Consider the following 27,975-nt stretch of genomic DNA (forward strand, 5'->3'; position numbering starts at 1 on the left):
TTTGAATCATCTGACTATACCAAAGGTCTTGATGACAAGGACTTCGTTTTCTGAACTTTTAGCAGATGTGGCTGTATCATCTGTAGAAGCTACTGGTAGGCTGCACATTTATGTGGATTGCTCCCCAGAATGATGGCTTTAGTTACTCTAGTAGAAGCAATGCTATTCCAAAATCTCTTAGGTTCTGGGTCCAGGCCTTTTTTCTTCAGGGTATGAAAAGTGATTATAGTAGTCATGGTTTAGAGTGGCATTGGATTTATTTGCTTGGCATAGGGGTGCCTCTTAAACTTTCCTCAGGATGTTTTTCTCTTTCATGTACACTGGCTTACCGGCCTTGTGAATAGCATATACTTGGCTCTTGGTAAGAAAGATTGGTCCCCTTTCCACTGGTGTTGCTTTGGTGGACAATGGTGTGATTTCATCTTGTACATCTGTTATTTTGATTTAACTTACTATCTTATTTAAAACAATAAAGCTGACTAATAGTTTATCAATTATTTTTTGGCTTTTCAAAGAACAAAGGTTTAGTTTTATCATTTCTACTCATCATAGACTTTTTGTATTCTAATTTACAATTCTCTAATTTTTAGTAACTCTCTTTTGGTGCTGACTTGGGTTTATGTATTAGATTTCTAAATTTTAAGTACATATTAAATTTGTTAATTCTCTTATTTTCCATTTTGTTAAGGAATGCTTTAGGGGATATTTTTTTTTCCCTTCAGAAATTGCTTTAGCTGTTTCCCAGGAATTTTGATATGTTGTTTCATCAATATCATTTTGAATATAACTCCTGTCCCCAAGGCCCATTGCTACAAAATTTTTTCTTTAGTCATGTAGATAAATATCCTGTCCTGGTGAAGGCAGGGGCTGATTTGGTGGAAGGAGGAGAGCAGTGTTTTTCAATCTTCTTCAGGCTTCTTCAAGCTTCAACTTTCTTTAGGTACTTCTAGCTTCCAGCTTCAAGATGGAGTATAGGTCAACACCACTTTAGTCTGCTAAAAGAAAGACTTTGGGAAGTCATGAGAGGAGCTGACAGTTTCCACTATATCTTTATTTCTATTTCTTGATTAGATGCCTTGGGAAACTTTCCTTTAGCTGAGATCTTGAACTCTCTCTCTCTTTGTTAACTTATTTCATTGCCAAGTAAGAACTCCTTTACTCTGTATTGTGTGTTATTTATTCTCCTATGTGTACTTTCTTTGGTTTCCATTTTGCTACCATTTCTTTTTTATTTCTCATTTCCATTCATTATGGAGTTGCTATTTGGTGGAAAGTCAGGTTAGTCAGATACAAAGCTTGGAATCCTTTCCCCATCATTGAAAAATTCCAATCACCTAATCATATCACTAGACAACAACATTTAAGGAATCAGATTAATATAATTCTGTTATGGACGAGAATACTGAAACAAGGATTCTTACAAGGTGTTAAGTCAGTGGAATTGATAAAGAGAATGTTATCTAGTTTAGCAATGGTGCTTAATAGTTCTCTATTTCAGTACATGTACTTAGTACTTAATATAGTTCTACAAGATTCACACCTATGATAATGTAATTATAGGAGAGCTTATATGCTAGGAGCCTCAGCCAGAGTCAGAAACAGAGAAGACAAAGGACTGGAGGCAGGAGCTCAAGTTCTTGGAGCCAAGGAGAGAGATTCATTTCATCTTTGGTCAGGCTCCTGGTGGCCTGTTCTCCTGCACTTCCCCACTGAAACCAAGACTCCTGAAGGACCTCCAGAAAGCTAGCTAAAGCCTCATGCAAGGAAACTACATTGCAAATGAGATAATAAAGGCCAGGCAAGGAGACAAGACTTTGAAGGAGAAAATAAAGAATTTGTATGTTAACACCTGGCTATTCTTGTGGTGATTACTCTACTGAAAAGAAGGCTCCCAGAGACCTCCAAGAGAACCAAAAGAACATTACATAAATCTATCCTAGAATAACCTCTCTCTGTGCAGAATTATGATCTCTGATCCTACATTTATGAGCTACTCTTCCTGGCAAGAATGAAAGTTTCCTTTGGAGAAGGATCCAGGGGAAAGAGGATAGATATATCTATTTTGTTTGCCTTTCAGTCATATATGGACATACCTGCTGTAGGTTGGGTGGTATAGATTCTTGTCACATGTGAACCTTGCTACACATGTGATTTCCTTATATTTACATCAATTTTTAAATTCAATTTTATTAATGTATTTGTTTTTCATGTCAACAGAATATCTTCCAGAACTCCCCTCTCTTTTCCCAGAAAACCATTCCGCATAGTAAATGTTTTATTTTTAATGAAAAAGGAAAGAGAAAAAATTAATACATTGAAACAGTCTGAAAATATATTCCACATGTGTGAACCTTCTAAGACTATAAACGAGTTTGCGTGCGCGCGCGCGTGTGTGTGTGTGTGTGTGTTTGTGTGTGTGTGTGTTGGGGTAATGGGTCTTAACATCTCTTCTTTGAGACTATTATAGAAAGAAAATCCTAACCCTTTCCCATATAAAAGTGAGGAAAGTTTGTTTGCTTGTTTGTTTGTTTTCTTTAAAAGGTCTTGAGGAATTCCTCAAAACTTTGATGGCTTGGGGTATTAAGGACTCAAATTGTTCATATCATTTCATTTCATCAAAAATCAGGCGTACAGATGCTTTCTGCTAGTGAATGTGATGAAACTTTACTCTATTAAAAATTTACATATAAACGGAAACAGAATCAAAGTGTTTCTCAGATATGGAATATCTCAAAGATATGTTCACTGAATATTCTTCAACAATGACTAAGTAAATTTAAATAATAATTCTTAGATCATCTAGAAGGGTTTCATTTTATTCCAATATTGTACCTGAATCATGAAGGGAGGGGCCTAGCCTGAATTAAGCCCAAACTAGATGAGGAACCATGGTTATTGCTTGTAATTTTGCAACATTCTAATTTGATTGTTTTGTGATTGTTCTTTCCTTTTGCACTATTGTAAAGGTGTATTTTTATCCATAGCTCTCCTTAATTTGTTCATCATCTGATAATATAAATATTTCCATTTTTCTCTGTTTTCACATTCTTTCATTTCTCACAGATATTTATGTTGTAAATTTTTGTTTTTGCTTTTCTGATACAATGATTGCAACTCCCAGTTTCTTGGATTCACTTGATTCAATCAATTTTATTTCAGTCCTTTATTTTTATTCTTTGCCTGTATTTGTTTGCTTAATTGTGCTTCTTATAAGCCACAGATTACACGATTTTGTGGTATTATCAAATGTGTAACCTTTGTTTTATTGGGTTTTTAATCCATTCCCATAACAAAGTTATATGTGTTAGGTAAATGTTTAACAATTGGCTTTCTGTGGGAGTAAATGTGATCACAGCAAAGTTTTTGTTTGTTTATTTGTTTGTTTGCTTTTTTGCTGAGGCAATTGGGATTATGTGACTTGCTCAGGGTCACATGTTAAGTATCTGAGACCAGATTTGAACTCAGGTCCTTCTTACTTCAGGGCTGGTATTCTATCCACTGTGCCACCTAGCTGCCCCCACAGCAAAGTTTTAAGTTTAATCTCTATCATTGACATTTTCTTAATTATTTTTTTAAGTCATGACAATCAACAAAAAAAGGAATCAAGTCCTAATTTGTATCATTTCCTGATTTCCCAAGTATAAATGCTTTCACTAGAAAATAATAATCAACTCTTTCAAGTCAATCCAAACCAGTTCTAGCACAAATATATGTGTATATGGTCATATGTATTGTATGCATATATGTGTGTGTTTATATGTTTGTGTTTTTATGAATATGTGCTTCAGCATGTCTGGCAATGATACAAAAGATATCAAATTATTGTTTTAAAAATTAGAATAGTCTTTTTTGCATAAAATTGTTTCTTAAACTAGATATCTTTTTAGGTTGTTGACTTTGAATAAGAAATGCAATGAACAAGAAGACTTTACTAAAATATCTTCATATTGTGAATATAGTCTGTCTTTTTTTTTTCTGTCCATCTTGGTTTAATTATAAAAATTTAATATCAATCACAGCCCCAAATAGGGAAATACTCTATTTATGTAATAATAAGGGAAGATAATGAAAATACAAAATAGATCATTATTGGAAAATCATAGATCACAAATATATAAGTATATTAGCACCTGCATTTTTAATCTGTAATGTCCCTTAGTGGAGGTAAAAATAAATAAGTTCGTTACAGAGGATCACTTATCATTTGTAACATACTCCCAGATGCCTTTTCTCTAAAACAGAATGAACCCAGCAAGTCTTATTATTAGTATATTCTAATTTTTTATACTTCACTAATCTGTTTCACCACAATTTGTCTAAGCATGCTGCCTACCTCTGAAGAACAAATTGCAAATACTATTCCATCTAACAGCATGGGGTTTTAAAATAGATCTGACTTTTTCCCCTTCCTGGATAATGAGTATAAAAACTCTTTATACTTACAGCACAGAATAAAATTGAAAGATGTTTGTTTAAAAAAAAAAAAAAACAAACCTTATATGGGTCTATTAAAAATTTACATATAAACGGAAACAGAATCAAAGTCTGGTTGGCCATGTGAAATTCTTTTCTCTGATTTATATGTGCAAAAGTAATATTTCCCTATATTATTCCTGAGAATTGATAAAGAGGCAGCACAGTAGATAGAACACTTGCTTTGGAATCAAGAGAGACCTAACTAGCTTCAAGAGCAGCAAGACACAGCAGATAAAATACAGATCTGGAGTCAGGAAGACTTACTTTTCTGATTTCAAATTTAGCCTTAGACACTTACTAGCTATGTGTGAAAAGAGGCAAGTCACTTAACTTTGCCTCAGTTTCCTCATCCATAAAATGAGCTGGAGAAGAAAATGTCATACCATTCCTCTAGCTTTGCCAAGAACTCAAATAGGTTCACAAATTGTCATACAAAACAGACTGTTCCCAAAGTAACTTCACTCCTTATTAGTCCTAGGTAATTCTCTCAGACCACAATTAAATTATGCATACTATTCTGCATTAATAGAGGGAATTTCTTATTTCATACATTGATGAAATGAGTCTGATAAAAAAAAGTGATAATTTATTTTTTAAAATTTTATTATCATCATTAAATTTAATTTAATGGTCTTAATTAGAAAGTAATGCTAAGGTAAATTAGTTTATAGAATATGTGGAAAACATTAAGGTTTGACTATGTATGTTTTTTTTTTCTTCTAGTAAGTGTTTCAACTTCTGCAAAAGATAGAATAGTTTTCTTAAAAGGTAACATTCTTATACAAATAGATTAGAGTAGAATTTTTCCCCAAACATATTCTAGGAACTACTGAGAGACAATGTACCCTGTAAAAAAAATTGGTTTTTCTTTTATTAAATTCCCAGGGAGTTTACCCTTTGAGAGTAATGAATTCCTGCCAATATTTTACATAACTAGAAATTCCTGATATTGCCACTGGACTATAATCAGTATAAATGACTGTTTTTGTTTTTCAACATGATCTTCCATTCAAAATCTAAACCTTCATTTGGGAGCTAGAAGGAATCTCTGATGCATCTAGCCAGACTTCTCATTTTGTTGTTCAGTAATGTAGTAGTGTCTGTCTCTTTGTAGTCCACAGGGTTTTCTTGGCAAAGATGCTTAAATGATTTGCCATTTCCTTCTCTAGTGGATCAAGGCAAACATGAGTTAAGTTATTTATCCAGAGTCACAAAGATAGTAGATGATGGCAGCTACATATGAACTAAGGTCTTCCTGACTCCAGGGCCAATGCTCAGTCCTATTAAAGCACCTAGCTGTCTTCTGTTTTCATATTTCTACTTGTGGTTATTCAGTCACTTTTCTGTCATATCTAATTCTTTGTGAACTCATTTGGGGTTTTCTTGGCAAAAATAATAGAATGGTTTGCCATTTTCTTCTCTAGCTCATTTTACAAATGTAGAAACTAAGGAAAACAGGGTAAGTGACCTGCTCAGTATCACATAGATAGTAAGTGTCTCAGACCACAATTGAATTCAGGAAAATGAAGCTTCTTAATTCCAGGCCCAGCACTCTATTCAGTTCCTTTGCTCCCTACCCAGTCATTTTAAAGTAAAGAAATTGACTTCCATAGAGGTTAAATTACTACCCTACCTTCACAAAAGTAAAAAAGCAACAAAGGCGTTTTCAAACACAGGCCCTATGACTCCAGATTCAGTGGTTTTATTTTTCCCTACCATAATCCTATCTACTTCTAGCAAAAGCAATCCTTTTAACTGAATTTACATGGCAACATTCTCCAAATCTTTCCATTAGAATGGTGAGCTAGGCTAAACCCCAGCATGTATCTCCTAGTCTCTTCATATACACAAATAAAGAATCAACAGGAAGCTCTAACCTCTTTTGCCTGAGGGTATGCCTTAACCCACTTATGGCTAAATCAATAACTAGCAGAGATTTCTGACAGTCTTAGAAGTTATAAATACTCCCACTCAGGTTCCAAAGGATCTAATGATGGAGGAGAGCTATTGGGATGCTTTATAAATTCCTGAAAAAAAGAGTGGGAATATTCCTTCTGGGGAGTTATCATAGCAACATGAATGCAGAATGGGAAAAGGTTTGGAGATCATCTAGTGCAGTATTCTTGTTTTATAGAAGAGGAAACTCTGAGTAAGGCAATTATGTGACTTTAGAAAATCACACAAATAAAAGGCATCAGAAACAGGAGTTGAATACAAGTCTCCAGATTCAGTGCTCTAGAGGAAAAGGCTATCTTTACCATTTTCGTGTGTTGGAGGACATCAATTTTTGTGTTCAACATATTTTAACTTGGAGATATAATAAGGACTCTTCTGAAGGAAGAAAAAGAGGAGACACTGTCAAAAAATGTGGTGTGTTCAGAGGCTGGCAAGAAAGAGAAGAACCTAAATAGAAATAAAGGAGAGACAATTGCAGAAAAACGTATTCTATTTTTCAACTGCCTTTAACTGAGTAGAAAGGAAGGATCTAAGAATTGTGCGGTTTTATGCCTTCCCTCAAAATTATCCTATTTGGACTTGATGCTGTAGAAAGGAATAGGTCTGAATTGTGCATGTTTATGAAATCAGAGATGTTGCATTCAAATTCCAGGTGTCACACTTACTAAATCTGTGACTATAGGTATGTTATATACACTTTTCTCAATTTCAGTTTCATTGTGTATTAAATTAGGTGATTTCCAAGATGCATTTCAGCTCTAAGGCTATGTATAATTCCATGGTCCCATGATGTCTGAAGTTCCCTCCAGAGATAGATCATGTAGTCCTATAAGACTTTTACTAGATATAATGTGGAATTGCTAGAGACATAATCATGGGTATATTGTTAAGTATTTAACAACTAAATCTCCTCCAAAATGAAAAATACTTTTATGTTTCAATTACTTCTTCCCTACTCCATCACAGTATTAGGTCTAGAAAAAAACAAAAATAATGAATCAAGCCTTGGTAGGCAGCATTTGAGGATTTCCAAGTTGTAAATGCTTACACTGAAAATTTAGCAATCTGCTGGCAAACAGATTCCACTCCAGCATACTCCTAGTTGTGATAGACTCAGGGAATAATCATGTTTCATAACAAAGAGAAAAAGGTATTTTTCTTAGGAGGAAAAACAAAAAAACAAAATCTGCTACTCATGGATAGAGTGAATTTTGCCCTATCAAAGGATTTGTGGGAAGGGAGTAGGAGGGAGTTGAGGGGAGTTTCCTGATTAAGTCTTTTGGGCAAAAATGAACTTCTGAAGTCTCAATGCTGCTGTTAACAGAGCACAGTAAGATTAACCTAAATGACAGCTACAGGTACCATCAAAACTATTTCGGAGAAACCCATATAGTTTGAGAAAAACCTAAATGTTCAGAACTCTGACTGGGGATTTGCAGATTTGCTTGAGGAACATGCCTGAGGAACAGATCTTGAAAATCTTAAGTACTTATTTGTGTGTTTTCCTCTTTTGTTTTCTTTTTCTTTTAACATAATTTTCTTATAAAATCTCTAGACTTAATACAAGAATTTTGTCTCTGGAAATCAAGAGGCACCAATAATATTTTCTGATTTTCATGTGAACTAAGATCAATGAAAAAAATCCTTAAAGTCTACCTAAGCCCTTCTTTTCCCTAAAGCTTCTGATAGAGGCATGACATTCATGCTAAATGCTAATTTCTTAATAAGTAATAATATATGCAATACATAATGTTATTCTTAATATTTAGTCTTCACTTTAACATTATTATTCACTTTAACATATATTATCATGAAAATATGAGAATTAACTCTTGCAGATGAGTAGACAGTTTTGCCCACAATTCTCAAATGTTTATTGATATTGAATTTGGTATTGGGAAAAATCTCTGAGTGCTCACCCTGGCCATTATATAGCTCTTATCTTGGACAACTGAAGCCATGACCCAATCCTCTACAACATTTCAACAATGCTTCTGCCTCTCTCACCAATCTATGTGACCAGACAAGATGTATAGACCCTAATGACCCTATCTCTCAATGTCCTTATCTAATACCAAATTTATCATTATATGATACTTTGGGGGGATGTTTAACTTCCAAATTTACTTACTGCATTTTGCTTTTCCATAATAATGATCACAATTATATCATGAGCATGAGGGGTTATACTACATTCATATAAAAATGTATATAGAGAGTGAGATAGAGAAGATATGTTTAACATTTGAGTATTTTGTCTCATTTTCGTTTACAAAGTTTTAATAGCAGGGCCTGTAATTTCCTCCACCGGGGCGGGGTGGGGGAGGAAGGGGGGAGGGGAAGAGGATAACACCAACAATAAACAAAAATAAAACCAAAAAACTCCACACTTCTTCAAACGTTAAAGTTTTCTCAGTAGTTTTCAGTCCTTTTGGTCACTCCATAATTATCAACTGGTGAAGAGCAGCTCTATCATTTAGCAAGAGGTAAATAATGGTTGTTAATGAATGCAAAAAAAAAAAAAAAATGAAACAAATGTTCACAACTAACAATTCCAAGTATTCATTCAAAAAATCTAGCTAAATACTTCATTTGAGACTGGGTCTAATAAGGTGGAAGAAAAAATTGAGAAAGATGTGCTTGCAGAATAGATGTTTGGCCTAGATGTTAGGCAAATCTACGTCCCTGTTCTGGACACAAAGAGGCTTTCTTCAGAATAGTATCAAACACTTGTTTACACAAATGCTCCGTCATTAAGAAAAATAAAAGCAAGCTTACCACTTCTTCATGCCTGCATTTTCTCACATTAATTCCATTAATCTGCAAAGGAAAAAAAAATATTGGTCTGCATTTTGTAAAGTGAGTTTGTGTTTTTCTTTTTCTTTTTTTTTTTTCCTCTTTTTTTTTTTTTTTTTTTTTTTGGCTGAGGCAGTTGGCGTTAAATGACTTGCTCAGGGTCACACAGCTAGGAAGTTTTAAGTGTCTAATATCAAATTTGAACTCAGGTCCTCCTGACTTCAGGGCTGGTGCTCTATCTACTGCACCACCTAGCGGCCCCTGTGTTTTTCTTTTAAGGAGAAACTATGCCAAAATATACACCTAGTATGTTTACGTACCTGAAGAATGGCATCTCCTATAAAGAGCAGTCCTGAAAGTTCAGCTACAAATAGAGAAAAAAAAAAATTATTCCTTCATTTTTGCCTTGGTGAATTAAAGTTTTGACAATTGGGTCATACATCTAGTGCTAGAACCCAAAACAAATAAAAATTCAGAGTTCATATAATCCAATTCTGATTTTTTTTTAAATAAATGAGGAAACTAAGGAACAGAGATATAGTAGGACTTGCAAGAGGTCACATAGGTAGTAAATGACAAATCAAGGTTCAGATCTAAGTCCTTTGACTTCAAATCCAATATTCTTTCTAGAGTATCACAATAAATGCCAAATATAATGGATTCAACAAAATCCTTATGAAACTGAACCAAACTTTTCTAATTAAAATATGCACTTAGAAAATGTCTTTCCAGATAACTATATATATATTTATGTCTCCTACTTCAGCACAGTATAGTGTTACAATATACTATATGAAGTCATTAAAATAGAAATTGATTCTTTGATAGTTTCCTTTGGATGGGGAAATTAAATTCCCAGTCTCTTTTGTAATTATTAAGAGGTCTTGTATATGCAGATTTCTGACACTCATGTTTCAAATGCACTAGCTAGAGAACTAGCCTCAATATTTCTATTTAGATATCACTTAATTTCATTGATTTTCAATCTAAGTGGGGAAAGTAGCTTCAAATTATGCCTAAATATATAATATGGTGAACTTTGATTTGAAAAATAAACATTAATTAGGTGTAATGATTAAGAAGGTTAAAGTGAGTTCCATATATTCAAATCAACTGCCAAAATGAATTGGGCTTATTCATGTTGTAGAGAGTTCCCCGTCACTGAAACTTTCCCAGTGAAGTCCGGATGGCCATATTTTAGAAGACATTCAGATCCAAGCATTAGTCAGATTAGATGATCTAGTGGTCCTTTTCAATGCATAGATTCTGTAAATAACATACTTTTTTAAAAAATGAAAGAAACAAAATATCCTCAAGGAGTGGGTGTTGTGTAGTAAGAAAAATTTTGAACTTGGAGGAGACATGGATTCCAGTCTTACCTTTGTTATTTTGTAAATATGTACTTCTTTATAAATTGGGGGGAGGGGGGAAGAATCACTTGTCCAATAAGGATTTAATGTAACTCATCTACTAAATAGATTTTTTGGACAAATTGATTTCTATGGTTCCTTCTAGATCTAATAAGAAATGAAATCTAATGAGGTACTTTTCATTGGTTGCCTTTTGGTAAAGTGTTTCACTTGCCATCAAAAGGAAGGATGGAAGAAAGAAAGAAAATTAAGGACTTGATTTTCAAAGAAGAGGCAAAGGCAAGACATAAGTATAGAATTTATGTATGTTCACAAAATGATGGGACAAGAGATAAAGTAAAATAAAATGCAAATGCAATGGAAAGAGGACTCATCCTGAATTTAGGGACATAAGTTCAAATTCTAACCCATAATTATTACCTATGTGACATTGGAGAAATCATTTAATCTTTTTGTATCTAAATTTCTTTGTCTGTGAACCAAATATCTAGACTAAATAGCCTCTGAGGTCTCTTTCCAGTTTTAGATCTTTGCTTTGTTTCAGTGAAGTGATATATTAGAATTTTGCAAATGGATTTGCAAACTCAGGAAGTTCTGAGTTTGAATCCTGCCTCAAGTTTTTATAGCTATGAAAGAAACCAGACAAATCACTTAAGCTCTTTATCTGTAGAATATAGACAATAACAGCAATTATTTAACAAGATAGTGAGGAGCAAATGAGATTTTATATTTATAATGCTTTGCAAAACTTACAATGCCATATAAATTTTAACTACTATTATAAAAAATACATTTTTCTTCCTAAGTGGTTTGCTGATCAGCATTTCTTTCTTTACACCATCTCCAGCAGGTCCTCATTTAAATGAATGTTGATTAGAATAAAAAGCACATTCTTTATGCAAAGCTCTAGTGAATTTACAAATGAGGGGAGCAGAGAAGGTCTCTAATATAGAGTGATGCTGGGAAGAGAAAAAAATGTTGGGTGCTTTCTTGAGTTACTAGAAAATATGAGAAAGCACATGATACTTTGATTATAAAGGATAGAATTTGTTCAAGTGTTTTGTTGATAGTGGGAAAAGAGAAGATCTAAGTACAGTGATGTAGGGGCATGGAAAAAGTTCTTATTTATTATGTTATCTATAACTTTTGTGAATATTTTTATTTAAAAAAAGAACATTTAAGTTTGCTTTTTTCTTTTTCTTTCTTTTTCTTTTTTTTTCTTTTATTTTTTTTAGCTGAGGCAATTGGGGTTAAGTGACTTGCCCAGGATCACATAGCTAGGAAATATTAAGTGTATGAAGACAGATTTGAACTAAGGTACTCATGACTAGCTGCCCCTTAAACTTGATTGTTATAGCATGCTTTTTAAACAATCAAGTTTAAGAACTACTTAGAAAGTAGTTAGAATTACTGTTATATTGAGACATACCTCTTTGTTCTTTGGAAATTTTTGAAATTACAACTGGAATGTTATGTTCTGCTCCTCCCTGGAAAATAATAAAAATAATTGCTTCTTTAAAAGTTTAAAACACATCCATAACTAAGAAATAAACAATTAATTCACAAAATTAATTTATCATGTTTTCAGTGAGTAGAATGAAACAACAAAAAAATTGTCCTCCATATTTCATGACTATTTTGAAAATGAATGAAAATAAATGAAAGTTTTTTTTACTTTTTACTTTTAAATAATATCAGATAGGATCAAAGTAGCATGTTAAGTGGGTAATGTGCATATTTTGAGATAGAAATATAAATTATTTTTCTTATAGTTGCCTGTCATTTCTTCTTATTAAATTAATTGCTTATGAAGGTACAATTAATAATTTAAATTATAAGATTACTGTATTGAGTTTTGAATGAATAACATTAATTTTTTAAAGTGTTTCATGGTTCATTTGAATTTCATGACTAATTGCTTCAACATTTCAATATGTGTACATAAACTGTCAAAATAATACAAAAATAAAATGAATGCTTTGTGATCAAAATAGCAAAAGATATGCTTTACAAATTAAAAACAAAAAAAATTTAAAAAAAAAAAAACTAACTTAAAAATAACTTTGCTCATGGAACTTCTGCTAGTCAGTTATGATTAGGTTGTTGGAAACAAAACCTGACCAAAACAGATCAAACATCATAAGAGTAAAAATCAGTTATGAAAAAAATAGTGGAAACATTTAATAGAGGAATGTTAGAAGTTTTTTACACAATGTAATTATCCTTTCCCCCCCAGAATTTGAGAGTATGCTTTCCTCCAAAATAAAATCCCTTCAAAACAAACCTTTCTTCTTTAAAAGAAGCAATAGGATAACCATCTGGCAATATGTTCATATCTCACTTTAGTAAGCTTTTATGTAGAAATTCCGTCTCATAAGCAGGGAAAAAATTCCTGAAGGGCTCAGTTTCTTTTAATAAACTGCTTAAGAATTATGTATAGGATGCATTGGAAAGATTTGCCATAAGACCTTTCCTTTGCAGAAATTCCTTCCTCGGGATACACAGGTGTTTCCCAATTCCATTAACTCTATAACTGAATTGAAATTTAGAGCATTGCAAGGGTAGGTTAGTTTATGCAATGCTGCCTAGGCATCCTGAAATCACCTCCACAGAACATCAAGCATATGTTCAGAAGGAAATCTTGTTGATAGGTATCCTCCCTGATATGTTGATAATGGATTTTTCAAAATAATCATTTAAATTCACTTTTCACTGAACTCCAATAATTTGTGACACTAAGTGCCTCATTACTTTGCTGCAGGTTCTTACATAAATGTAAGTAGTCACCAACTTCCTCATGAGTTATATTTTGAGCTCATTTTTAATTTGAGCTTTTAAATGTTAGAACCTATTTTATCTATAGAAACAATATGAGAAATTGTGATTCTTTCCTGAGACAAACCAGAAACACAATTTTAATGCTAAATACTACAACTATATATGTAAAAACTATTCAGATTAGCTTGATACTAGGAGCTTCCTAGGTTTATTAATAGTACTTTTTATTGTGAGTTATGGATAATGTAGTGTCATATGGATGAAGAGTTGAAGGAGTAGAAAAAATGAGGAAGATGTAGTCAAGAGAAAAAATAAAACAGGAATAAGATAAGGAAGAAGGGAGCTTCTTTCTTTAAGTAAAGGGATAGCACAAGGCAAATTTTAAAAACATAATTCCTGATTAATGTGAATTGGTCACATTTGCACTGCATAGTTCCATTGGGCTGGAACCAATTATCATAACTGCATAATTATAACTTTGAAGTTGAATTTGAACACTACTTCAAAATTATTATGATGATTTTTGGTACAAATTGCTACTGAGCTGTATTAATTTTTGTTCATTTCCTACATCGCTTTTTTCCCCTAGTTTCTCCCTGTTTCATAAAGCTCCCACTCCTCATGACAGTAGTGTCTTCATTGTGTGTCATTGAGAGTATCCTCTTATGCCTACCTTATCCATTCAGGTAGTCCATCCTCTAAAATCAATCAATTCTCAATCTAGGCAGTATTCTAAATGGACTTGGAATGAGAAGGCAGATTAAGAACCTTCCATTAACCAGCCCTTTATTACTTAGTAACCAAGTAATCCTGGATGACCAATTTTGCTACTCTGAGCCTAAGTTCCCCTATTTCTTAGGTAGTAATATTATCTATTTGTCTGGGTTGTTATGAGAAAAAAAACCTGTTTTTAAAGTGTCTTATACATGTCAGGTACTGCTATTATTCCTTTAGCACAATATGTATCCTCTAGATTCTAATAGAAAATTTGTTAGATGGAACTAATTTATTTTGCTGAGTTTTACTACACCAAAAGGATCAACAATTACATTTATATTAGTAAATATTCTGTTCCTCTATTTTTTTTTCAGTCTTCTATGGGAAGATAGTTTATAGGACACAGAGTACTTTGGGTATGTCTGTGTATATGTATACCTGTGTGTTTTCTGTTTTATAAGTTGATTTAGCCAAAAAACAAAACAAAACAACATCAACAAAAAGAGAACAAATACTCATTGTGATGAATCTGGTAATTATCTTCTCAGTATTTGAATGAGCTGATCCAGACAAAAGGTACAAAAATTATCATTAGGCCTGTATTTCTAGCATTTCTAGTTTTAAACAGTCTAGCAGAGCTTTCCTTCTAGGGACATAACCTTTAGATGAGGTTTTGGAAATGAGTTTTCATGGAAATTATGTCCACTGTGATAGATATTCCTGATTTTCAAAGTCTTCTTTGCATCTTCTACTTCTGACTCCACATAGTTTTCCAAGATCTTTAGTTTATAAGATAAAAGATTTAAAGCTGGAAAGAACCTTAGAGGTCACCTATTCTAATTCCTTCATTTTACAAATTAGGAAATTGAATCCCAAAAATGTTATGCAATTTGTCAAAAATCACATAGCAAGCGGTAGTACTTGGATTTGAATACAAGTTCTGTACTTCCCTTTGTGGAGAAAGAGGGAGAGGGAATAGTTGCTATTTATATATGTATACATCAGCTATAAATTAAAGAATACTTATATTTGAATTTCAGTTGTTGATTAATTTTAAGTGAATATTATTTTTCATTGATTTCCATTATAAAATAACAAGAAGTTTTTATACAGGTTATTCTTTATAGAATTTCATTTTAATTCTCCCAAATTGTTGGCCCCTTCATGCCCGTCCCAGAAATATTCTTATATAGTTAATCGGATATCATAAAATGTGACTTTCCTTCAATACATCTATATATAATGCCAGAGATTTGCCTCTACTGACACAGCCTTTAAATGAGGTATTGGAGAAGGGTTTAAATGGAAATTATTTCCACTATGATAGATATTCTTGATTTTAGAAGGCTTTTTTATATCTTCTACTATGCATATGAATGGTAGGAAAAAATATATCCATATAGCTCTATCTGTCTGTCTGCTATCTAAAACGCTACTACAGTACGCTCCCCAATAGATGTTATTATACAGTACAAAATCATTAACATTGTAAAATCACCTCAAGATTAAGGGTTAGGCCTTTGAAAAAATAATGTATCATTTGGTTCTTTCTATTTGTTTAGAATTCCATAAAATTTGTGAAGGAGTATCTATGTTTTCCCAAAAATAATTTAGAAATAGACATAATTAGTCTTGATGTTACTATAACAAACTATTGCCCAGGAAATTTTTTTTTTCATATTTTACATATGAAGTGACTCCTGAATAGAATTTAAAAATATACTTGTATATATAACATATGCATATATGTGTATATGTAGTCTATTTATACATATGTATGTAAAATATAGTTTTGGGGCAGAAAAGAGATGTGGACCAACTTATTAAAAAAAAGATGATACATTCTTAGTTAAAACTCAAATGAAAGTATGGCTATTCTAAGCAATATGTCAATCTTGTCATAATTTTTAAGAAATGTTTATTTTGTATCTTTTTTTTTGTATTATATTACGAGGAAGAGAAAATAATGAGTTGGGTTCCATCTTTTTACCCAGGAAGAGAGAATTTGGTGTCTCATGATCAAAGATACACATCTAAGCAGGACATATCAGTAGAAAGGTAACCTTCAGAGCCCAGCAAATGGAATTAAAGCTGAGTCTACAGATCTTCCTATATATTATTCCATGTATTGTAATTGCCATATATTCCAGATTTTCCAGAATTGCTTTGATTTTCAAAGGTATAGATTGTTAGATCTAGAAAGGATCTTAGAGATAATTTACACCAGTTCCTTTAAAATGAAGAAATCAAGGACTGTTGAACTGAAAGGAATTAGCAGAAAGTCACCTAGCTGCTTAGAAAAGATGCAAACTCAGGTCTTTTTAATCCAAGTTTAATACATGCTTTTCACTATATTACACTGCTTATAGAAGAAAAAAGAATGTGCTTTCAGTGAGTTTCTATAGTAATAACACATATTGAATCATGTGTTCTGAATTTGCATTGTAAAAGCTCAGTCACCATACTTGCTTCAAGTCTCATTTATCTGTTTTTATTGCCACTTGCTTTATTTCTTAAATATCAAGCCACTAAAGAAAAGGGGATTTTTTTTTCTTGGATTGGTTTCTAAAGGGATTGACTTAAAATTGAACAAGACAAAATAGTGATAATGATAAAAGTACAAAGCAACTTTTCTTCCTGAGTGACTAGAATTTCATCTAATTCTGATAAAAGAAATGTAGTCACTTCTACTAATGCACAGGTGTCATCAATAGCATCTTCATATTTCTTCCCTTCCCATTTTTTTTTTATTTTCCCCACTGGGAGTCTACTCATAAAATCACAGGAAAAAATTTCTAAAAGGAAAATATGTAGTGTTGGCCTTCAGTTAGAGATATAGATGAAGGGAGAAAATGGAAATTATTGGAAGGAACTTTCTGTATGGAAAGAAAATTGATTCCCGAGAATTGGTCCTGACATTTAAAAAAATGAAAAATTTGGTGGATTTCTCAAGAACAAAGATGAAGATATTGTTGCTGAAAATTAAAATCTAGTTTCCCCTATACAACCATGACTAATGGAATTATCAATGTTAGATATGAAAGTCTTTGTGAAACTTTTGTACTTCCACTTTAAAAATATTTTTGTTTTCAGTTTCTGCTAATATTGCTAGTAGAAAAAGTCTTAGAAAATTAAGGGAGGAGGGAATTTTTTTTTTTTTACGTTTATTTCAGGGACAGGAGAAGAAGGACGCTATAAATATATGTTTTGTTGTATGAGAGAAGAAACTTGAATATGGCATAGCAGATAATAACAGTAGAAAGAGATCAGATTAGTCCATAGGAAAAAAGAAAAGAGCTTCCTAGGGAGCTAATCAGGACTGAAACTTTTTTTTTTTTCTTTGTGAAAACATTGTCAAATTTCAAACAACTGACTCACAAATAAACTTTTGGAATATAGATTATTTATAAATTGGAACCTCCATATAGGTAAAGTTCTTTTTTGGAGGATACTTTGTTAGAGAATTTGCATGCTTTCAGTGCAAAAGTTTACTTATTGCCATATTAACACATGCACATATGAAAAAAATCTATACCATAAAATGAAAATAATGTCAATATCTTTTATTGACAATGTCAGAAAACTGCCAATGTTATTGTTTTCACAGAAAAAAGGGATATATTAATTTACTTTTAAAAATAGTAGAATGGATACTTGACAGTGATTCAAATTGATTTTTTTTTTTTTAGTGAAAATTTCTTAGTTTGTTTGGGGGTCATTTAACTCATCCATCAGTGGACAATATATCATGTTTAGAGTACTAGAAACAGGTAAACTTTTTTAGACTATCTAAATATGTTATATAGGACTATTAAGTGTCTCAGTGGTTAGAGCATGATCCCTGAAGTCATAAGGACCTGAGTTCAAATTTAGCCTTAGATGATTACTAGCTATGTGATCCTGCACAAGTTACTTAATCCTGTTTACATCAGTTATTTATCTGTAAAATGAATGGAAAGAAATGGCAAACCACTCCAGTATCTCTGTCAAGAAAACCCCAAAAGGGGTGATAAAGTATCAGATATGACTGGAAGAAAACTAAACCAAAAATATGGTAATATGGTATGTTTCTTAGCACCCTTACTATTCCCTTTTACCATTCTGCTTCCATTGAGAAAACAGAAGGGGGACCCAGAGAATAGGAGGCTATTTTGCATTTTTTCTTTACTTTTTCATTAAGCCTATTGGTAATGAGTTTTTCTATTATGGAATAACATGGATAATCAGTTATGAATGGACTGAACTTTGCATTTTTGGAGGAAATACAGATATATTTGGGATTACAGTAACTGAAGTACCATAGTATGAACTTGACTATGGTTATATTTGAATGACTCAAGTAGGTGTTTTTATTCATTCTTATAACAATTCAATTTTGAGAATTAAGAATAAGAACTATGAATATAGTTGTAGTAGAATATTCAGTATTTTGAGAAAACACTTCTACCTAAATTATATTTGCTTTTATTTTAATATTGCACAAAATTTTAAAATTTCAAAACAAAATCAATTAATATATCCTTTTTAAAGATGTTAGAAAATACATCAATTCAAATAATTCTATTTCTAGTTCTTCACTTTATACACTCCTTTATCTCTGATTCTGTCTTTTGGTTTTTCTGTGTTTATTCCTCTTTCTCACTATCTCGGTGTGCTCTTTGTTTATGACTCTACCTCTGTCTATCATTATCTCTCCTTGACTCTCTCTTTCTTCTCTCTTTCTCACTCTCCCCCATCCCTTTTTCCTCTGCCTCTCTGTATCTTTGTCTCTGTCTCTTACTAACACACACATACACATGCACACACAGACACAAACTCACAAACAGAGCTGAGTGATCTACTTGGTACATTGAATTGTCGTTTTTCATTTGTCTTGCAATGATTAAGAACATATGTGTTAGTATTTTGGAACTTAAATTCAAAATCCTGTTGTCTTAGAGACAGTCAAAATTGTAAAGAACATCTGAGCAAATATTTTAGAGAATAAAAGAAAATAATAAAGGGAAAGAAGACAAAGTAGTTAATTTTGATAATATTAAAAGGAAAGGAATGGTAAAACTAATGAAAAGTTTGCCTATGTCTTTACCATTAAAAACACAACAAAACAAAACATTTTAGGTCAAATAATGGAATTTTTTTTCTGCCTTCACCTGTCTTTACCTACAAATAAAAATGGACATATTTTCTTTTTCTTTCACCTACATTTCCAAACATATAACTCCCTTCTCCCCACCCTAGAGAGTCATCTCTTATAAGGAAAACATAAAAAGGAAAGAAAAACAAAAATATTTCAGGACAGTAAATATCATATAAACAGTTAACAAAAGTCTATGCATTTTTTCACACTTATAATCTCCAACCTATTCAAAGAAATAATGTGTGACAAGATGAAATGTGGTATGATAGAAACAAATTTGAGAACCCTGGTTCATATCCCACTTCTGGCAATTACAACTGTGTCACTTTGAAAAATTCATTCTACTTCCTTGGAGCTCAGTTTCCTCCTTTGTTAAATAAGGGAGTTGGAGCAGATAATGTATGAAGTCCCTTTTGTTTCTAGATTTATGATCCTAATAAAGGTGAATATTCTCATTGCTTCTTTATAGCCATGTCTACCTACCAAAATTTTTTAAGAACTCAGAATATTAAGTACATTTTGGGTTTCCTTAATATAGATGGTTAAAGAAAAATATGTTTGTGATTCTTTAAATAATTTTGAAAAAAATAAACCTATTTTTGAAAGATGAAAGAAAAAATGTAATGCAGTACATTTTAATTGTGTCAAAAATCTGGATTATATATGAATATTATAGTTCTTTTGCTACATATATTTAAACAATCCCACAATTTATACTTTCTATTTATATTGCTTTGTTTTAAATTTATTTTGTTTTGTTTACATCACAAATAAAAAGAATGTAGTCTTTTTTATAAATAATACTGGCTGGTATACCCTATAAGAAACAACAGTTGTAGTTACTTAACTGATGAGAGTAAGAAGGGGAAAAAAAGAAGCAAAAATTATATTTTATTTGTTGACGCAGATTGCTTGAAACAAAAATAAATGTCTGCAAACTTTTAATAAAAGCAAATATGACTTTAAAATTAGAATAATTTAAAAATACTTTAATCACAGATGCCTTTATGTTTGAAATTGAAAGATGCCCATGACCGTGAGGTAATATCCATAGCAACAAAGTTAGGGAAGGGCCAAGTTCATTCTGTGTTAAGAATAGCTGAAGGAATTAAGGGATTGTCTACTCTGAGTGTCAGAACACTGGTGAAAAGAGTGCATCAATAGCTAGCTTCAATGATTTCAAGATCTGTCATGTGAAAAAACAAATCATGTTGGTTTGTAGTTGGCTCAGTGAATAGAGTTCAGGGCTTGGAGCTAGGAAGACACATCTACCTGAGTTCAAATATGACTTCAGATACTAGCTGTATGACCCTGGACAAGTCCTTAACTCTGTGTACTTCAGTTTCCTTATATTTAAAGTGAGTTGAGGAAGAAAATGGGAAACCACTCTAGTATCTTTGCCAGAAAATCCCAAATGGAGTCCACAAAGTCAGACTTGATTGGAATGACTATATCATATGTATGTCAACATATGGATAAAAAATAACATGAAACAGGAGTTAGGCATATTTAGTTTGATGCTTGAAGACAGAGCTAGGAATAATGTATAAATGATGAAAAGTGGCAAATTCAAGGTTGGTATAAGGAAAAACTTTACAATTAGAATTCTGGGACTGTGATGGGATGCTTGGGAAGCTGGTAAGGCTCCCTTATTTGGTAACTTTTAAGAAGGGTTAAATAGACATGTCAGGTATGTTTTGAGATTCAATATTTTGCACATATAGGTTGCACAAAATGACTTCTGATATCCCTTCTAACATTAAAATTCCCATATATCCAATTTACTGTATTAAAGGGCAAGCTTATTTCTCATTGCTACTTCCAGATTTTTCCTTAATTAATATCACTAAGCAATCAATCCTCCTTCAATATTTATTCTTTCTGAATTTATGGCCCGAGTTAGATATTATTTTCTATCAATCCCCTAACCCCCAAAAGAAAACATTTTCCTTCCTTTCTCAATAAGTTCTGTGTCTATTTTTTATTCTTCATTTCTACTCCAACTCCTGGTTTTATGTTAAAGGATTTCAAGAATATATGTGCATATCCCTTCAAATACACTAAATAATCAGTTCCTCAATCCACTAGACTTTTATGATTATTCTTTGTCACCTCAATGACACACCATGATGATTATACTTGTCACTCAAAACTATTTCAGTCTCATTCTCCTCCTTAGTCAATTATTTTCCCCTACTGTGACCCTCCAATCTCCCCACCACTCAGTATTTTCCCCAGGCAACACCTCTTTTCTTTCTACATTTTTTTTCTTTCCAGGACCTAATTTCATTTTGGCCTATCTTCTAATCTTGGATTGCTTCTAACCTTCCACCATATGACACCTCTACTCTTACTCATATGCTATCAAATGAATTGAAGGAAGTCATGGAATTATACTAGATATTGTCAAAACAGGACTAATTTTCTCTCCTCTCTAACCTACAAACTTTTCTATTACTACTAAGAATATCATACACATCCGGTCACAATGGCCCACAACATTTCTTCTTCATTTCCTCGCGTATAATTGACCTCAGTAACTTTAGCTTTGCCAAATATTTTTAATTCCTCAACGTTTTTAGCATACACCAATTTTCTCCATCTATTACTCTATATTAGGCCCTTGTTACCTCTCACCTCCATTTGCAAAATGTTTCTAAAGGTTTTCCTTGCTTCTAATCTTGTCTACAAATTAACAAAATTACTTTTTCTAATGCAAAGCTTCTTAAACTGTGGGTCATGAACTCACAAAGGGTCATTTAATGATGTGGGGATCTTGCAATTATGATTTTTTAAATCAGCAAATGGTTTATTCTTATATATATTTTATACACCTATATACCTGGTGTTACATAAAAATTTCTTGGGTGAAAAGGGGTCATGAGTGAAAAAAAAAGTTTAAGAAACCCTATTCTAAAGCACAAGCCTGACCATGTCATTCCTTCCTCCTTGCTACTCAATAATATCTACTGGCTCCCTGATACCTGTTGGATCAAATATAATTTTTTTTTGTTTGGTCTTTAATTGTCTTTATAATTACTTCCCTTAATGCCTATGATTTGTTTTTATAATGTGTCTTCATCCTATCTTTTAATCTCATTTATACATTACTTCCCTTAATGCCTATGATTCTATGACCAGTGAATGTTTCTGGAAAATTAACTGACTGATTCTGGTGTTAAATGTTTAGTAGCATAGTATGGCCTAATGTAGCATCTAAGGAAATAGTAATATATTCAGCTGTAACACCAAAAGAAATTTATTTGGTTGTCATGCATGTCATTAGACAAAGACTTCCTTTGTCTAATTTGGTGTTTCACAATAACTTTATGATTTTTTTTTGTGCTAATTGGTGAAGAATTTACATATAAATCAACATTTTGAAACAGAAGTCATCATAAAACCTATTGCCTTGACTAAGAGAAATAACAATTATTTACCTGAAAATGTGGCATGGTTGTAGATTGTTTGGGGTAGGGATATTATTGTTTCATTTTTTACAATTGTTTAGCCTGAATATTAAACAAAAAGAAAAAAGGCAAGGGCACAACTTAACCATATTTTAAATGATCACTTCTTTCCCCCAAAAGATAATGTTTTCATTTTCAGAACCATATTATCATATCTGTTTTTAAGATATACATATCTATATCTATATATCTCATATTTGCTTGACTTGAAATTAAGAAAATATGAGTTTAACTCCAGCAGCTGATAATTTTTATCTTTATGATTTTTTGAAAGCCTCAATTTCCTATGAAATGTCCTTCCTTAACTGTAAAATGGGACTAATAATTTACACATTACAACTACTTTATAGGATTGGTTCATAGCTCAACTTAGATAACTTGTATGAAATATCTGCAAAACCTTAGATGAAAGAGGAGAATTGCTCCAATTGTTATGTAGCCTAATTCGCTGACTGGGTGCAGCCTCAGTGAAACTGAGACTTGTTGAATATCTTAGCTTAAAAAGGCCAAGTACTACCACTACATCCAGGGCCATCCCCAGTTATCTTGATCTGTATCTGGCTACTGGACTCAGATGGTTCTGGAGGGGAAGGTGAGAAGGTGACTTTGCATAGACCTTCTTCACTTAAATCCAATTCACTTTGTACATCATGTCTTCTCTTCTCTAATGTTATGGTTCTCCTCGAGAAGAAAGGACAAACAACAAAACCTAAACCATTCTATAACATTTCATAATAATAAAGTTATGGCATAGTAAAAAGAACACTGCCTATCGACATGAGTTCTGATACCACCTGCATTTCTTATTACCTGTATGAATTTTGACAAGCCAGTCAGCCTCCTAAGATCTCTCTTTACTCAAGTACCAAATGAAAAGCTTAGACTAGATAACCTTTAAAGTCCCTTCCATCTTTAAATGTATGAACTTGAACTCTGTATTACACTACAGAGTTTGAGATAGTACACAGAAGGAGATAAAATCGCTGCCTACCTAAGAGAATATTAAGCATGCTTGTATATTTGAATAAAGGGACTACATGGAAAACGTACTAAGGTTGATGGAGATGGCACAGATGGTTGAGCATGAGCAAGCATGGGCTTTTCAATAGCTATTGGACATCTCCAAGTTGCAGACATTTAAAGGGAGCCATTATCATCCTCAACTCCAACTATGCACTTATACACAGACACTCTCTTCCTTTTCCTCTCTTTTTATGCCCTTTAAATTCTAGTGTTTGTAATCATAGAGAAAATAGACTCCCTTTAGTCAGTTCCCTTTTAGATTGAGATGAAGTGTTTTATCTTGTTCTTAGCCAAAGAAATCCTTTACTATTATGTATTGTTTGGTGTATTTTAATCGGTATTGTAATCATGAATGCCCCAGCTTTTTCATTTTATGTTTAAGTCTGTTATCAATGACATGATATTAGAAGATGATTTACATTATTCCCCACCATGTAATATAAAAAAAAGGTAGGAGAAAAAGACTTTCTGATAAGCTGTATTTCCTACTAAATATGGTAAGGAGGAACCAGCATGATCCTGATATGTGTGACTAATTGAATTTAAAACACACAGAATATCACACAAAATATTGAAATTTCAGATATAAATTGACATAAGGATTACAACTGGATGGTGTGTGGGGAGGGTGTGTATGTGTGTGTGTGTGTGTGTGTGTGTGTGAGAGAGAGAGAGAGAAAGAGAGAGAGAGAGAGAAGAGAGAGAGAGAGAAGAGAGAGAGAGAGAGAGAGAGACAGAGAGAGAGAGACAGAGACAGTGAGAAAAAGAGAGATAGAGAGGGAGGGAGAAGGAGGAGGAGGAAGTGGAAGAAGAGGAGGAGGAAGACAAGAAGAAATACAAGAAGGAAAGAGACAAGTCTCTTAAGGTTATATAATGAATGTGAGAATACTGATTTTTTTTTTTTTGAGAATAAAGATTTTCTAACATAAATCTACAGAGACATCAGACTTCTCAATACCTGACACAAATACCATTTTCCATTAGATTCCCAAACTCTTTTATATGTAATATGACATGAATACCTTTTAAATGGTATGCTTTAAAAAAAACTGAACTATAAAAAATGCTGCTGTTAAATAGTTCAGTACATTTCAGTTCAGTTCAGTTAAAAATGTTCAATACATTTTTTAAGTAAACAAGATTCCTTGGTTTACTTCTACATTGTTTCATTTTAATACACAATTCTTTACAAGGATAGTTATTTTGAGTTTCCATTAGTTGTGTGTTAAATGGGGCACTCTATATTAAAAAAAAATAGAATAGTGTTCCCAAGTGGTGTGCATATTATGATAGCTTGACTAAGTGGGAAGAATGCCAGTGCACATATAATTACTCTTCCAAAATAAGTCAATCATTTCCACATAATTTCATATAGTGACTCAAACTCAAGGCCTAAAGTGCCTCCTCAACATTCTTAGGTGGATTTGAGCATATCAGGACAATTAAAATACATATCCTTGCAGCATAAAAAGGATTTTCTTATCCTTAGCTTGACTTAATGTTTAAGAAAATTTGAGCAGAATATAATAATTTGTTTTCATTTATAGAAGATATCTGCTATATCAAAAAAGAAAATAAAAGAACAAAGTGAAATTTAAAAAAATTCCACCTGGAAATTTTCTTATAATAGGTAACACAAGGCAAATACACATTCATCTTTCTGAATCATTTTTATAAAATCAGCTGAAATCACATATTCACACAAATGGTAGTTTCACTTTGCAGGTAAATTTTTAATTTATTTTTCATGCTTTGAGATATTTCTTCTTAGTTCTTAAGCACTGCTATAGTAATCTGAAGATAACTATACACTGACTAAGAAGATGAAAACTTCATTTCTTTTGTGTGTACTTAAAAAATTGAAATCAGGTATATTAGTGTTTCCTCTCTCTTCAAATTTACCATGCATATAGTTACCAGTTTACCCACTATATGCGCCCAGGAGAATATAAATTGCCTGAAAGCAGTGGTTGTTTGTAATTAAATTTTTATATCCCCAACACAAATATAAAAGAACTAGACTTTGAATATGATAGGGAGTTAAGGTGTGTTTTTGTTCTTTTCTTCTTTTCATTCTGGTCTTTCTGCGGTCTTCCTCCCTGTTTCTCTCTTTCTCTCCTTGCTCCCTCTCTCCCTCCCTCCCTCCTTCCTTCTTTCCTTCCTTCCTCTTTCATTTCTTCCTTCCTTCCTACCTTCTTTGCCTTTTTTTTTTAAAGTGGAATGAATTGGATACAAACAATCTGATTTTGTTCGATTTAATACAATAGTGATAGTAAATTAAATAAATAAATTAAAGTAATTCAATAGTAATACCATTGTTAAATTTTTTTTTTGAAAAAAAGAGTGGGTCTTTTTGTACAGCAAAATAACTGTCTGGACATGTATAAATATATTGTATTTAACTTATACTTTAACATGTATTGATCAACCTGCCATTTGGGAGAAGGGGTGGGGGAAAGGAGGGAAAAAGTTGGAGCAAAAGAATTCATAACTGTCAATGCTGAAAAATTATTTAAGCATATATCTTGTAAATAAAAAGCTATAATAAAAAAAGAAAAAAAGAGCATAATAAGCTACATTGATAGTCATCTCTTTACTAAATAAATATCAGAGAAAGAATAGCACCTTCAGTTTTATTAATGAATGAAAATGAATGAATAAAAGAGAGTCATCTGATCAACTGAGATAATATTGCTAAAGCACTTAGCATAGTGCCCAGCACATAGGAGGTTCTATATAAATAAAAGTCATTTCCCTTTCTCATCTCTTCCTCTTATCTCCTCTTTTTCTGAGAGCTGTTACTAAACTGACTCTCCCATGGACTTGTTTTTGTAAAATGAAATTTTATTGAACTTTAAATCCATAATAGAAACAAATAAAATTAGTCAAATGAAATTTTGCTGGCATATCTTAATGGATATGGACTTTATTGGAGATATCTTCCCCCTATTTCACCCACTAATAGGTACAATCTGTGGTATATTTATTCATTACAAATGATATATAAAATGCCCTTTGTTTTAGAGTAGAAAACAAAGATGGAACCCCATGCCAGAGAGAGGTGCAAATCCCAACTACTATTTTTCCCTCAACTCACTCAATTAAAAGAAAGGCTTTATTTGATATTTTGGATTGTTTAGCCCAATTTGTTCCCTAAGCCAAATAGGAGGGGGGCTTCACAGCCCTCTCCTGTGCTTTCTTCTTTATTCACAAAATAAAATGCATGATAAGGCAGGCATTAGAGCATGGCCTATGCGATGATAGACTGAAATGACATGCTACCTTTATGCTTAATCCAAATCCTCCTACAGTTTGTCTTCTAATGGTCACCGTTCTTTCCTGAAAGAGAGGGTTTTTTTTAAAGTGGTTAGTAGATTCTAATACTGTACTTACATTTACATTTCTATTCTCTCTCGGTTATTTGATCAAATAACATCAGAATTTAGATTCTTGCACATAAAAAGATTAATTTTAAAAGTTATAATAAAACTAATAACCTAAATCTCAAATTACTGAAAAATGATTAAATTGTTATTATATTTCATTGTAAATTAAAAATTAAGCTCTGTTCAAACCATATATGCTCATGTTTCAAAATCTAATACTTCTCAAGCCTCCTCATTATATCATGTTGTACTTTCCTGATAGTACTTATGAGGCTCATTTTTTACATACACCCAACTTCTGGTTATCCATAATAGAAACCACATAACAACCAAAGATAACCTATCTACCATTATTTGACCAAGTTTCAGCTTTGGATGGTAAAGATATCTGAGTAAGGAATTAAGCCTAGGAATAGAAGTAATTGAGAAAAAAATTATATTTCCAAATGCATTTTTTGTTTTGTATGCATTCGAAAACTGTAGACTATTAGAAATAGAAAGGAGAATTTTAGGTGCAATAAACTTAAACCACAATGATGTTATGTGACTAACTTAAAGTCAATTACCTGTAATATGAATAGAATAATTTCCTATAGGAAAAAAGTCATGAATCTTTCACTCTATTTTAAACCTAAATTAAAATAATTGTAAATCTACTTTTTCAATTGCATAGGAATCTTTATCCTTCAAAAAGCAAGAAAATGTTAACTTTATATTTGAATTTATATCATCACAGGTAATTTTTGGTCCCAAATAAATATGAACATACTTCTACCTACATATTCAAGCTCTCTTAAGCAAATTGCATATTCTGAGTTATAGAGTTATTAAAGTTATAAAAAGAATTTTGGTAATTGAAATCTTCC

General features: G+C 32.3%; 1 protein-coding gene across 1 annotated transcript in view; it reads right to left on the reverse strand.

Moving 5' to 3' along the window:
* SNTG1 (syntrophin gamma 1) overlaps positions 1-27,975 on the reverse strand; it is a 587,999-nt gene that overhangs the window by 541,242 nt on the left and 18,782 nt on the right. Inside the window, exons 3-6 of the mRNA XM_051973745.1 lie at positions 27,006-27,062; positions 12,028-12,085; positions 9,549-9,592; positions 9,211-9,252 (exon numbers count right to left, since the gene is read on the reverse strand). Coding sequence (XP_051829705.1) covers positions 9,211-9,252; positions 9,549-9,592; positions 12,028-12,085; positions 27,006-27,062 — 201 coding nt within the window. The remainder of the gene's footprint in view (positions 1-9,210; positions 9,253-9,548; positions 9,593-12,027; positions 12,086-27,005; positions 27,063-27,975) is intronic.

This window comes from Antechinus flavipes, chromosome 1 (genome assembly GCF_016432865.1).
Source record: "Antechinus flavipes isolate AdamAnt ecotype Samford, QLD, Australia chromosome 1, AdamAnt_v2, whole genome shotgun sequence".
Lineage (NCBI taxonomy): Eukaryota > Metazoa > Chordata > Mammalia > Dasyuromorphia > Dasyuridae > Antechinus > Antechinus flavipes.